Source organism: Talpa occidentalis, unplaced genomic scaffold (assembly GCF_014898055.3).
Source record: "Talpa occidentalis isolate TD23 unplaced genomic scaffold, MPIMG_talOcc4v2.1 talOcc4.11, whole genome shotgun sequence".
In the NCBI taxonomy this organism is placed as follows: Eukaryota; Metazoa; Chordata; class Mammalia; order Eulipotyphla; family Talpidae; genus Talpa; species Talpa occidentalis.
The window spans coordinates 69,614,721-69,629,695 of NW_023601104.1; the positions used below are offsets into that span (position 1 = coordinate 69,614,721).

General features: G+C 42.7%; 2 protein-coding genes across 2 annotated transcripts in view; both read left to right on the top strand.

Moving 5' to 3' along the window:
• The window catches only part of PRKCH (protein kinase C eta), a 205,355-nt gene that overhangs the window by 175,843 nt on the left and 14,537 nt on the right, over positions 1 to 14,975 (top strand). The window contains exons 11-12 of the mRNA XM_037503471.2: positions 7,160 to 7,298; positions 7,866 to 8,054. Coding sequence (XP_037359368.2) covers positions 7,160 to 7,298; positions 7,866 to 8,054 — 328 coding nt within the window. The remainder of the gene's footprint in view (positions 1 to 7,159; positions 7,299 to 7,865; positions 8,055 to 14,975) is intronic.
• The window catches only part of HIF1A (hypoxia inducible factor 1 subunit alpha), a 203,761-nt gene continuing 196,803 nt past the window's right edge, over positions 8,018 to 14,975 (top strand). The window contains exon 1 of the mRNA XM_054690902.1: positions 8,018 to 8,054. Coding sequence (XP_054546877.1) covers positions 8,018 to 8,054 — 37 coding nt within the window. The remainder of the gene's footprint in view (positions 8,055 to 14,975) is intronic.

Below are 14,975 nucleotides of genomic sequence, written 5' to 3' on the forward strand. Positions count from 1 at the left end.
GCCTTAAACATCGCACTTCCACTACTAAAAATTTATCCTAAAACTCCAAATGTGCAAATGCTATTCCATTGTTTGAAGATGCAATAAGTTAAAAACAATCTAAATGTTTATGGAGGAGCTAGTTAAATTAGCTACAACTTTATGATGGAAATTTATGTACCTATCACAGAGAATGAGGCAGATCAACAAGTGGGAGAAATTTGTCCAAATTATTTGAGTGAGAAAAGTAAGTTACCTCATAATACCATGTTAGTGTGGCAGTGAATTTTTTCAGGAATGATTGAACTTTATATGATGGAAATAATACTTTCATATTCAGAAAAGAAATACTTTTCAAAAGACATAAAAGTTCTATCATTAACATTTTCCTGTCCTTCATAAAATTCTAGCAGCTTTCTTAAAATTATCATGGATATTCCATAATTTGCTTAGCAATTCCCCTATTAATAAGTAACTTGTTTTCCATTTTTGCTGTTATATGTAATATATCATCACACCTTTGTAAAATCAAATAAGTTTGCACCAGAGTTTCACATCTAGCAGAATTTGAGCATTTGACCTAGAAAGAATTCATTGGAATATTTTGGATGTAAAATATTGTTTTTTGAATTCTTTTAAACCTTACTGAGACTATAGGTGTCTCATGTGGAGGCAAAAAAATCGAGTCCAGGTAACTCAGCTATGTTACCACCTTGGTAAAATTTATTGCTAATTTTCATGGTCTGAGTATAAAAAAAGAGCAGAGATCTTATCCCCAGGATGCCCTTCCCAAAGCTTAGTCCCAAGACCTCTTGTCATTTATTCCATTCCCTCTCTCCACGTGAACTTGTCCATGCCTAGCTAATGACTCCCAAATTTATTTTTTCAGCCCAGCCTTTCCACTGAGTTCTAACCATGTATATTCAGCTATAAAACATCTCAACATGGATGTCTAAAAAATAGAACAATATTTCCAAGATAAATGTGTGAGCCAGAACACAAAAATACCTTGTCTTTTACCCTCCATAGCCTTCCATTACAAAATCCCATTTCCTTTTCCCCATAATAGTTCTTTTACCTTACTGCCCCATGGTAGTCCAGGCCACCATCATTTCTTTTCTGGATACTCCAAAAGCTTTCCAACTGGTCTCTTCATGTTCTTTGTCATCCCTTCTGATCGATTACGCATGTTGTAGCTGCAGCCCTGTTGTAAAATCACAAAATAATACCTTCCTCTCCTGTGTAAGACTTTTCATTGGTTTCTCTTTCCTCTTAGGCCAAAACTGAAATCCTCACTGTTCCCTGCTTTATTAGTCTCCGACTTTCTCCCATCTCTTTCAGTGTGCTGAGCTTCTTATATATTGCCTGGCTCATGGATGGTACTCAGAGATTCATCGGGTGGGTGAATGAATGAATGTCTTGCATTAGATTATACATGAATGGCACTGCCATGTAACTCATGATAAAGCTCAAGTTTAGACTATTGCTGTTTCAGTGACTTTTCTAAAGTCTTTTACTAGTTTGACACAAGTAGTCTTGCTTGGAAAAAAAATTCAGGTTAACATAAATCCAGATATTCAAAACAAAAACTAGTCCTAAATGGCTTTGTTTTGAAATGAAGATCATACTCTAAATTCACTCTCTAGCAAATGCCACCTATTAGCACTTGCCCAAAGGCCAACCTCTCTTGTCCTCTTTAGAGGACAGTATCTTCTAAATATTCAGCCCCTAGAGAGAAACTTGCTGTGCATTCCCTACTACTCTACCTTCAAAGACTGTATAAAAACCCCTTCTCCATGCAGAAGCTAAATACCAAAACAAAAAATAACTTGTTTGCAGAATTTTGATTATGAATTTCAGAATGATTTGCACAAAAATTTATTGATTCTCTCAGATGGTTCTTGTTTTGATTGGTGAAGTTATCCGCAATCTTTCCAGGAAGATTAGCCAGTGATACCCCACTACTACATAGAAGAGCATGTGCCTACTACAGTGGTTATATGCTTGGGTCTTGGAGGAAGGTGAGCTGGCTGAGTTCAGATCTAGACTTTACCCCTGGCTAAATAACTGTATGATCTTAAACTAGATCCTGCTTCACGGGGTAGTTTTGAGGATAAAATATGAATAAATATAAGTATAAAAAAGGCATCTGCATGTTACTCCATTGTTATGTATTACTTGGTTAGTCTTTGTGGTGGGTGTGGTGTGGTAGCATACATCTGAATAGGCGGGATCCTATATTTCTGAATCATATACAGTGTTGTAAACCAATGTTACCTTAACAATAATAATAAAATGTACATATATGGATAAAGCACTTATCATCTGGTTAATGTTCAATGTATGTTAGCTACTAGTGACACTGTGAAGCTTCTTTTAGTTTGTTTGGAGAGGCACACACACACTTAACCCCCCAGTTGACCAAACAGATAAAAATCACTATACTTAACAATAGTGGATTGACTGTATGTATTTTCTGATAACTAATATCAAATAATTGTCTTTTTTTTAAATAATTGTCTTTTGGATTCAGATATTAAGGTATTTATAGAGATGATTTTACATCTTGGATTTGCTCTAAAATGTGTGGAATAGATGGATCCGAAGGAGTATATATCTAAGTGGAAGAAGCTGGGGTCTGTGTGGATAACTGCTGGTGCTGCATGATCACTGTGGGTTAGAGTAGTCGCTTTGCTTTTGTCTATCTTTAAAATGTTCCATGGTAAAATGTTTTTAAAATACACTGTAAATGACTACTGAACAGCTTCTTCAATTAGTTCTTGTTTAAGAAGTGGGCTGTCAACAATTTTTATTTTTTTGGAAGAGTAACTGATTCTAGTGATCTAAGCAGTACGACTCATGCCATTCTATTTCATTACTCTCAGAATAGCTCATTGTAGAAACTAAATAAATACAATTTCTGAATTTCCTTTGTCTTCAACCTCTTGGGAATCATTTCTGAAACTACTGTTGGGCATTTTAAGTAACCCTGATTACCCAGCAAGAACAATGTACCTTTCAGGCACCTAGAAAGGATAAAATAATTCTTGTCTACCCTCCTATGCTTGCATGACAAAGGCATAGCTATTAAATACTAAGTGAGCTAATGAATGATGAGCCTGTAATTGTGTATTTGGCATTTTGGGTTCTAAGCTTCTACCCTGTATGAACTTGTAATCTTCATTTGTGTGGCCTTGTTAAGTTTGGCTGCTGAGTTACATGTTGGCATAGGAGGCTAAGGGACTCTAAAGCTAAAAACTGACTACTGTGTATTTCAAATTAGAGTCAGGAGTCATAGGTGAATTTTTTTGCTTTTGATTATTTTTTAAATAGATATAATGATTTGCCCTTAAAGTGGAAGCTGACCAGGGCCATAAATGGCTCTATGACCTTTGGATATGTTTGGCAAATTCTCTCAATGTTCTGCTTTACCAACTGGATGCCAGCCAGTAGAGAATATTATGCTTGGGCCATCTCTGTTTTATAAATGCCCCTCAAAAATCAGTTTTCTCCTGCAGCTTCACTAAAGCGAGGAATTTGAACATATATTTATTTCAGAATTCTCCTTTTCCCTCTGGAATCTGTCAGTACAGGATAAGGCACATGACTTTTTATAAGTTTAATTACTTTGGAACAAGAGTCCCAATGAGGTTTATGAAACTTATTTCTTTCCCCTAAAAATAAGACAAGCCCTGAATTGGCCAGAATAGCTCACTGTTGTCCATCTGAAATGCTTCTGTTGAGTTCTTTGACCAGCCTCTTCTACTAGGATCAACCTGGAACTATAGAGGAGTAAGACTCAGCCCCAGATAAGCAGGAGAGACAGGTAAATAGACGGAACCTTCTGGAGTATAGTACAGGGTGTGCTGTAGCTCATTGAGGTATGAACTTGGTGCTATAGGGGCAGAGTTGACTCTTGGGAGCATCAGAACAGACTTCTCAGTGGAGGCAGGAGGTGTGTGGGCTGAGAACAGAATTGATAGCCAGGATTTTATCATGCTCTTAATTGAACCCCTTTGGGAACCTAATTTGAGAATTTTGTCCTATTAGATAGCACCTGGTGTAAACCAGCATTTCCTTTGGGGCTTCTGAGAATGCCTAAAATTAGACTGAAAAGTCCGGGTTGAGGTGTAAAACCTGCCTCTGTGCCCTTGGGCATCCCCTGTGCTGCACAGGTCTGTCTCTGAGCCCTGGGCTGCATTCCAAGACTACTCTGCGCAGAGGGCATTGGGATGGGTGAATTGCAAAACTGACAGCAAAGCACTTTTCTCTTCTGGAACAATTCTTGCTGCCTGTGACAGGACCTGAGTAATAAACAATCAAAACTTCCCTAGCATATTAGTCACAAACTTGAGCAATCACAGGTCAGCTCTTTAGACTGTTGTGGGTTTCTGTTAGTACTTGTTTCTGTTACCCACGAAAATCCTTTCTGGGCACTTTGCAGGCATAACGGCTTCAGGAGAATTCAAATATCCCATAACCTTGTTTGGAAATGTGAGCACCAGAGTGCTGTGGGCACAGGTCCATGCAGGCCTGACACTGGGCTAGACCTTATGCTGAGAAAGCCAGCCCCCCCTGGTTCCGATTCCCCAGAGCCCTGCTCTTTCCTGGGCTGTAGACTCCCATCTGTAGCCTTGGCTGCAGCCTTTCCCCTTTGCTGTCAGTCCCAGAGGAGCCAAACAAATAGGCACTGATAGGGCCCCCCGGGGGTGCAACCAAGTCTGGAGGAACTGTGAGAGACTGAGTCCCTGGCAATGTCTCCTTCCAGTGTCCATGGCCACCTCCTCCTCACCCCCCACTGTGTGCTCCTGTGGGTTAAATGCTGTGTGAATAGTGGGGGCAGTGGCAGAGGAAACAGTTTGCATGCACCGTGGCCCTTTGAAAACAGCAGATTGTGGCTTGTGCGGGAAATAGGCTTCTGCGTGGAGAAGGGTGGAGGTGGTTGAGGGGTAAGCTGGGTTTGGTTCAGAGATGGAAAAGGCTTGCTTTTCTGTAGTGGTTGCACAGGTATTCAGCACACCTTCACCTTGGACAGGGAGAGACTCCTGGAGCACCAGAACCCACAGAAGCTCTGTGCTGAGTCCCATTGATCTGTGCCAAGGAAAGTGGTGCGTTAGCGTCACTTATCTGGGATTCCTGGAAAACAGGACTTTGTTTTCATTCCTGGATGTCTTCCAGTGACCACTTTCTGTAAGACCTGTGTGGCCAGGCTGTATCAACTCACAGGGCACGGTGTGGAAACTGGCCACGCCAGTTCTGTCATCACCTCCCTCTTCTGGATCCTGGGCTGGACAGAGACCAGACTGGGACTAGCAGGCCAACAGATCTCTATTCTCAGAGCAGGGTTATGAGAACCCCGACACAGGCCACTGTGGGTGTGACACCCCAGGACAGCAGCCTCGGTGAAGATGCCATGGTGAGGGGCCACCATCACTCTCAGCAGCAAAGCCCCATGTGCTGGAGAAGGCCACACCATGGAGCCTAACACACTGCAGCCAACTGCAGCAACTCCTCATGACAAGCCCGTGTAATTTGCCTTTGAGCACCTCATTCCTGAGAAAGCAGAGCATGAAAGCTTCCCTCCCAAGGCTGCATCTCTGTCTTCTCCAGGCTGAGTCTGGCTGGCCGGCCAGCATGTCTGTGCACAGGACTCTCCCCAGCCTGCCCTGTTGACAGTCTCTGTAGCCATACCCAGATATGGCAGAAGCAGGTGCTAGAAGCCTGTTTGGGGAAGGGTGTGTTTTAGGAGAGCACTGCCTTTTATTTGGGCAGACAGTTTTATCATTTTCTGATCATCTTGCCTACACTGAGGTCTTTACCAAAGAGCTCTGCTTCTGGAGATTGTTTCCTTCAGTGAATTCTGCTCCTAGGGGTTAAAGGAGTGATGGCAGATACTTTGTTTGGTCTCACCATGGTTCCCTGGGCTTCCTGAAGTTTCTATGTACCTGGGATGCACCCAAATAAGACCTGTTCTTCCTCCTGTTTTCTCTTGTCCTGGTTATTAATGTCCCCGCTGACTCACTAAATTTATGACAGAAACCCAGGACTCATCGACCTGCTTGCTCTTTATCTCCCTCTCTAAATGAGCCCCCAGCCTTGTTATCCCCTGTGTCTTCACCAAAGAGCTGCCAACTGGCCCCTTATTTTTCATTCCATTTGTCACTGTCCTACTTCAGGTGTGAAACATCCCTGGGCAGTTTCAGCTGCCCCTACTTGATCTTTTCTGTCTAGCTGGGAACCTGCTACTCCCTTCATTAGAGAGCTTCAGTGGGTTCCCTTTGCCTGATATCTAAATACCAAAATTCCTTAGCGTGGTACCTTCAGTTCCTTTCTAGCCCTGACATTTTTGATGGTCCCACTGTTCCCATGCTGGTCCCCTTCTCTAGCCTTGCTGCACCACATGGGGGTCCTGAGCTCATCTGCACATCACATCACTATCCCTGCCTCTATGTGCCATCTGCCCACGGTGACCTTCTCATATTCCTTCCCCGTCTGGAAGACTGACTCATGTTTTAAGAACCGGCTCAATTTCTACTTCTACTGTAGAACCTTTTCTGTCTCCTCCCACTGGAAGGAATTAATGGTTCTCTCTCTCTCCCCTCCCTTCCCGGGGGTGGGTGGGGGGTGGTGTGTGTGTGTGTGTGTGTGTGTGTCTATTTTGAACATTTATTAATTGCTCTATGCTAGCCACAATGGCAAACAAATCAACATGATCTTGCCTTCATGGAGCATATAGTCTAGTGAATATTCACCTCCCAGTTACACTATGAGTTCCTTGAGGATAAAGACCATTTGTAGTCTTGCTCCTATCACAGTCCCTGGCACACAGTGACTATTTACTTCATCGATATCTACAAACTGAATTCCAGTGGGCAGAGAGAGATGGCAGGATGGAGGATAGTGGACATGGGGGTAGGCTTTATGGGCCCACGCCTGGACCCTCAGTAGCTGAAGGACAGCCGACACGCGTATACGTGGTTAACCCATTTGGATGGAACCATCATCTGGGAGCCATGAGGCAAATTTTAAAGAGTCAATCTAAATTTTTCATCTGAATAACCATAAGTCTGTTTCTTCTGAAGTGTGTGCATACCCCGTGGTCTGATCACCTACCTGTGGGCCAGCCTGTCTGGGGGAGGGCTGGGCTGCCCTGCCATGCGCTGCTTTTTCTTTCTTCCAGGGATCTGAAACTGGACAATGTACTGCTGGACCACGAGGGTCACTGTAAACTGGCCGACTTTGGAATGTGCAAGGAAGGGATCTGTAATGGAATCACCACAGCAACCTTCTGCGGCACGCCCGACTACATTGCTCCAGAGGTGAGCGCCCCCACTGGAGCTGCCTTGGAAACCCCAGTTCTTCAGTAACCCCAATCAGAGCTGCCACGGGCTGCTTTCTCATGTGGCAGCTATGTGCATGGCGTTGAAAGCTGACACCACCAAACTCCTTTATGACTCATTGGGTGATTGCTGGCTGGAAATGTCCTAGGTTCCACTAAATAAGAATTTGAGTTAAAACTTTTTGTAAACTTTGCAGTTCCCTTAGGTTTCTGTCCTGAATAAGGCTTAATTTCTTTTCCTCTTTGTCTCTGCTCACAAATGAGCGAGTCCAACCACCTCTCTCGTCTGCATGGATGTAATTGCAGAAGCCCTTCTCTTTGGGATCTGCGCAGGCCATTAGTTTGACCTAAGCAGGCTGTAGAAGGCCTCTGGGTTGATCACAGGGAAAAGAGACCACGCTTTAGAAATGGAATGGGATACCCAAGCTAGCACAGAAAATTCCTTTTTTCAAAATTTTATTCCCTGACCCATCATTTTCCTTAGTCCCTAGGACACGTTCGTTAATCAGATACTCAGAGCACTTCTCACTTTGCCTCCACTGCACAGATCCTCCAGGAGATGCTCTACGGGCCGGCAGTGGACTGGTGGGCAATGGGTGTGCTGCTGTATGAGATGCTGTGTGGCCATGCACCCTTTGAGGCCGAGAATGAAGATGACCTCTTTGAGGCCATCCTGAACGATGAGGTGGTCTACCCCACATGGCTCCACGAAGATGCCACCGACATCCTGAAATCCGTAAGTTTGGCTTATCCAGCCGCCTCTTAACCTCCTGTAAACCCTCTAGGGCTTCTTGTATTTGCTCCCACCACGTAGCTCATAGCCCTATCAGAAATTTGTGTTTTAATCTGTAAAATCAAAGAATAAGCGTTCTCTTGGGCAATTTTCTTCTCTTGCACAATGGTTATTTCTGGAACCAATTGTGATAGCAATTCAAAGCTTTCTTTGCCAAATACCAAACACAGTAGGTGCTCACATTACATCAGTTCATTCAACATTGTTTTATTAGAATATTGATGAGGGAAAAAAGTCATGACTGACATTGACGGAAATATTATTCAAAGACCTGGTTTTTTCATTATACATTGTGATGTTTTATATAAAGTTAATCAGATGCACAAAGCACTTCTTACTTTGCCTCCTCTGAAATCCGTCAGTTGGCTTATCCAGCCAGCTTTTGACTTCCAGTAAACCACCTTGGTCTTCTTGTGTGTTTGCTGGCATTTTAGTTGCCAGGAACATGTCATAGATGTTAGGTGAGGACTTACTTTATTTCTAGCACTTGTGGCTTTAATATATGTGAAATGATATGACTGCTTCATACAGTTAGGAGACACCAGGGTGTTGGTAAACACTGTTCTCAGCTTGTTACCATATTGCATTGCTATCAGTGATGTCAAAGAATCAGGAGGAAGGGCCTTTCCCTTTGTGCTGGGAGAGGAGGAGGGAGATCTCCCAAGCCTCTGCTGAATTCTTTTGCTTCATGTTACCCTTCTACAAACCAGATAGCAGGTGTAGTGTGGTAGTGTATGATGTTGAAAAATCTTTTTGGCATGCATTTAAGGCATATTGCTAGAAGCCTTATTTGAAGTGAGGAAGAAACATGAATTTGATGCTTTTATGTTGAAAAGAAGAAAGCCCATGTAATTTGTAACCATACTGGTTGAATTTGAAAATCATATGTTATCACCTATTGTATGTGCAGGGGGGATAGAAATAAACAAAAGTTCAGCTCTTCAAGAAGGGAAAATCAGAATAATACACTTTCTGTTGGATAGTTTCTAGGGTTAAGAATTACTTTCTCTGAGTCCTATCCTTTTCTGTGTCTTGAGACAAAAACACTAAATTTGAGTAGGTTTTGGTGAAAGATTTCTCTCTGTAGAAATCTCTAGTCATACAGTCAGTGCCATTTCACGAACATTTTATCTGTGGATCTCTGTGTACTAGGGCTAAAGGCACGATTGTCCCTGACAGTTCTCCACATCACAAAAAGAGAGATAATCATAGAAAGCCTTCTTAGGCAACAGAAAACATAAAACATAACTTGATTCTCAAGTTCAAGTGCCAATTATCTCCTGATAGTGAGGAAACACTAATTTCATATAGAATTAAAGTGAAGTACATTTGAATTCTACCAAATGTCTCTTGTCTAGCATGTTTTCATAAGAACATTTTGTATATTTAGTAGAAAATTTTAGACTGAAGAAATGAAGAATATGGCTTTTTTAATTTGTGAACAAGAAATCAGGGGAAGGACTTGTCTGTGGATTTGTGTCCTGACGTTTCTTAACTTCTGGAAAGGAAGTGTGCTCACCTAGATTTGCCCCAACTGATTTTGCTGACTCCTTTCCAGCTCTAATTGCAGTTTGATTTAATTAGACCAATATAATAATTTATTGCTGGAAGAAACCTTAAAGATTATCCATTACAATATTTTCATTTTATAGGTAAGGAAACTGAGGCCCAAAGAAATTATGACTCACTAAAGGCCATTTAGCACCTTTCTTTTTTTTTAAAAGATTTATTTATTTATTTATACATGCACTAGGTATGGTCAGAAGCACGGGAGGGTGAGATAATTCACCAGAGCCAGAGTGGGATACAGAACAGGCAGACCAACAAAATACACTGCTGAGGGGAGCAGTGTGCGCAGCAGGAGAGGTCTGCATGCCATGTGGGACCCTCGCCGGTGGCCGGGGATCGAACTGGCGGTACAGAGGTTATGGGCAGCTTCGCAGCCCAGCGCTCAACTGCTGCGCCACCGGGGGAGGCCCATTTAGCACCTTTCTTAAACAAACAAATTAGAATCCTTGTATATTACTTGTGGGCATATAAAATCTGGGAAATAATATGGTAAAAAATTTGAGGAAAATGATACCACCATGTGATCCAGAAACTCCTTTTCTGGATATGTATCCAAAAGAATCTAAAGCAGTGACTTGAATACAGATGTTTGTATGCCAAGGTCCATAGCAACATTATTCATAATATGGAAAGGGTGGAAGTATCCATCAACAGATAATAGATAAAGAAAATATGGCATGTATCTATAATGGAATACTACTGGGCTTAATAGAAAGGAAATTCTGATACATGTTACAATATGGATGAGCCTAAAAACATGTATAATGAAATAAGCCAAACACAAAAGTTCACATGTATGATTCCACTTAGATGAGATATCTAGAATAGTCAAATTCATAGGAACAAAAAGTAAAATGGTGGTTTTCAGAGGCTGGGGGAAAGAGGGTGTGTAAGGGGTATGGGGTTGGTTTTGGAAAACGAGAAATGTTCTGGATATAGCTGGTGGGGACAGCTGCACAGACACCTGAATGTATTTATTGTCATTGAACTGGACCCTTAAAAATGGCTAAGATAAATTTTATGTTCTCTATCTTATATCACAATTAAAAAACAAAATCAGAAAACAGAAACCCTGGGAACAAAATACAGATTTTCCTGACTCCCAGTTTAGGGCTCTGAGCTAGACAACATCTTGCCTTTCCCCATTTTTCTCCTACTTCCCATTAACAAGTGACTTTTACCCTCAGAACCCCACATTTTTAGCATCCAAATTATTCTGATGTGACAGAAACACCAGCAATGGGAGGGCACACCAGAGTGCTATATATTTCCTACCCACATAGCAGCATAAATCAAGTAACATAAGATATGATTATGGGGCCTCCCCGGTGGTGCAGTGGTTGAACGCTGGGCTGCGAAGCTGCCCACAGTCTCTGCAGCTCCAGTTTGATCCCCGGCCACCAGCGAGGGTCCCACATGGCGCGCAGACCTCTCCTGCCATGTCCACTGCTCCCATCAGCAGTGTATTTCGTCAATCTGCCTGTTCTGTTCCCCGCTCTGTCTGGTGAATTCTCTCACCCATCCACGCTTCTGATTGTACCCAGTGCTTATATAAATAAATAAATAAATCTTAAAAAAAAAAGATAAGGATGCTTAGTAAGATTTAAAAAAACATGATTATGATAATCAGTTTTCATGTTATTTTTAAAAATTGCTTATTTGAATAATGTCACAATATCAGAAATAATTATTATTCACCAAAGATGCATCTGTGATGCTGGAAGGAGAAACTGATAGATGAGGAAATTAAAATTCCTTTACAGTTCAACTCAGCAAATACTTGTCAGATGCTTTCCCTTTGCTTGACCTGTGCTAAGTGTCCCAGATACAAAGATGAAAAGATGAGGACTCTTGTGTTATTCAGGGTGGGAAAGGAACATGTAAATGAACACTTAGCTCACTGTCAAGGAGGAATGAATGACCCTCTCAAGGGCCAAGGACAGGGAAGGAAACAAAAGGACAAGACGGAAGAAGTGGCATTTAAGCTGGGCATGAAGGAACAACAAAGGGTCGACAAAGGGGAGAAGAGTATTTAGGCAGAGGAAATAGCTTGTATAGAGCTTCAGAGGTGACAAGAAATGTGCATTTGCAAAGAGCTGCAGTTACCATTTCTGTACTATTAGAGTGTGAGATATGCAGCAAAGGATGATTTTAGGGTGTGTGAACTTTGAAGGGTCAGGGAGACATTCAGAAAGTAGTGTATGCCTTGCAGTTGACTTCATGGGTGTGGAATTCAGGAGAGAGGTTAGAGATGCTCGCTGTCGCATGAGAGTGAGAATGGGAGTAGGGATGAGGGTGAAAGGAAGATAGGGGGTGGGATCTGGGCACCTCAGTGTTTAAGGGGCAGCAGTGGAAGAAGAGCCAGTGAGAGGGTTAGGAAGGGATGATTTCAGTGTGAACATCTGAATCTGCACGTTTTACTTGAGGTGAAATAGGCCAGTGGTTAAGCAGTGTAACTTACTGGTGCCTGCAGTACCTTTTGAGTGGTTCTAAGAAGGAACAAATGGTCTAGGGCTGACAACTAAGGCCTTGAGGAGTGTGTGCCAGGAGTTAGCAGAAAACGTTTTAATGACAATTAAGTTTTCATCTTGGTGTACCATTCCAGGTCAAGGTGAGGTACATTACTTTAAAATGACAGCCATCAGGACTTTTTCTAGGGTTTTGTGGCGCGAAACATCCATGAACAGTCTCCTTACCTTCTCAAGAAATGTCCCCCAACTTCTAAGTTGCGGACTTAAGTTTACCCCCAAGAAGGGTATTTTTTTAAAAACACAATAACTTTAAAGATTTATTTATTTGTTTATTTATACAAGCCCTGGGTACAGTCAGAAGCGCAGGAGGGTGAGAGGATTCACCAGAGCCAGAGCAGGGAACAGAACAGGCAGAGTGATGAAATACACTGCTGAGGGGAGCAGCAGGCAGTAGGAGAGGTCTGCGTACCATGTGGGACCCTCACCTGGTGGCCGGGGATCGAACCGGCACTGCAGAGGCTGCGGGCAGCTTTGCAACCCAGGGCTCAACTGCTGTGCCACCGAGGAGGCCCCAAGAAGGGTATTTTAACAGAACAGAAAAGGAAAGATTTCTCATTGGTGAGTTCTGCCCCCAAACTGCTGCCTTTGTGACCCTGAGTGATTTTTCCCACCAGACTGGTTCTGCCCTTTCCCGCCAGAGATGCAGGAAAGGCTGAGATTTCTGGGCCAGCCCTTCACATCCGCTCTCACCACCGCTTCACATGGTGGGTCACCCCTACTTGACTTCCTGCGATTTCCTGATCATCTTTTCTTTGGAACATAGGTCAGAACACCAATCCTGGGAGCTGGTGCCTGCTGGACTTTTTTATGGTCAAGGCCGAGAGAGAGAGAGAGAGAGAGTGTGTTTTTAATTGAAGTAACATTATATTACATAAGTTCCAGGTGTGCATTATTATAAATCAACATATGTCTATAATGCATTGTGTTCCCCACTAGAATTCTAATCCATCCTTCACCATACGATTGGCCCTTCTTACCCAAACCACATCTCTTCTCCCTTCTGGTAACCACTAACTTGGTCCTATAGTGTAAAAGCTTATTTTTGTTTTATTCATTTGTTTCTTTATGTGTTACATAACTGAAATGATAAGGTGTTTGTCTTTTTCCATCTGAATTATTTTACTAAGCATAATACTCTGTCGATTCACATTGCAAATGGTGGGGTTTATAAAAAATAACTGATTAGTATTCCATCATGTGTGTGCACACACATGCATGCATGTGCACACACACACATCTTTATGAGGTCATTTGTTCTTGGGCATTTAGGTTCTTTCCAACTCTTGGCTATTGCATATAATGCCACAGTGAACATGAGGGTCTCCTCGATATTTTACTTGCCCTTTTTTATTTTCTTCAAAAGGAAGATGGCTTCTGAATTCCTTCTTCCTTCTAAATCATGATTCCATACACGTAGAAACAGGCTACCCATTTAGAACATAGTCAAAGACCCAAGGGCTTCAGATGATAGAAATAGTGTTAGTGAATCCCCTGAATTTGGCACATTGTCCAGCATTCTACAGGAAGCGAGAGGTTGAACAGGAGGGACGCCCACACCTTACCCTGTGTGGCTCCTAAGTCAGGGTTACTTTCTACCCAACCACTTCACATCATCACCTTGACTTCCACAATTACATACGTGGAGGTCTTTGGGTTGGATGTCCACAGATCCCATAGAACTTAGATAGAGGACTTACTGCTTGTGGGAGTACTGACTCGGGAAGAGGGAGAGTTGGAGCATATGTAGTTTTAGCCCAGGACTTCTACCTGAAAAAAAAAATCCTAAATCATTAAACCAGTGATCCTTACAATTAAAAATAACCATGGTACGGACCTCCCCGGTGGCGCAGCGGTTGAGCGCTGGGTTGCGAAGCTGCCCGCGGCCTCTGCGGCGCAGGTTCGATCCCTGGCTGCTCCCCAGCCACTGGAGGAGGGTCCCGCATGGTGCGCAGACCTCTCCTGCCGCCCGCTGCTCCCCTTAGCAGTGTACTTCGGTCCTTCTGCCTGCTCTGCTCCCCGCTCTGGCTCTGGTGAATTCTCTCACCCTCCCGCGCTTCTGACTGTACCCAATGCATGTATAAATAAAACAAACAAACAAACAAACAAATAAATAAAACATGCCTCTATTAAAAAAAAATAAATAACCATGGTATGCACCTAAAACACGCATGGAAGGACTGTTTTTCTACTTGCCCATTTGTAGCTCATTTCTCGTCTCTACCTGCCCCGAGAATAAATTAGGAAAGCTAACCCAGAAAAGATAAATGGAGATACACACTTGTGTAAAGAACACATAATAGGCTTCCCACATCGCTAACCTTAAATATTTAATATTTTTTACTTGGTTTGTAATAAATGCATTTTCTCTTGGCCACTATGTGACCAAATTTCCTAAGATGGCGCCAAATTAGCCCCAAATGCTGATATGACAAAACAATTTTCTTAGCCCTTCGGCAGAGTTTGCCCTCAGCTATCTCCAGGATACTTGTGAGGAAACACCTCACAAGTCCACAGAATTTAGGGAGGGGATGGCTTCTCTCCGAGGTGAGTGCTTCTTTGTGCTAAATCATCTCCTGTGAGAGATCACCTGGCACAGTGCTGACTCAGGTGAAGTCAGCACCCTTGCCGCTGAGCTCACACAGGTCACTGGGTTAAATAGATGCTGAGAGGAGGTGGCACGTTCTCCTGAGTCACCTGTGTCAGCTCAGGAGCCATTGTAAACTTGGCCTCAGAATGCCTTTGTTCCTAAACTATGGAAATTGAA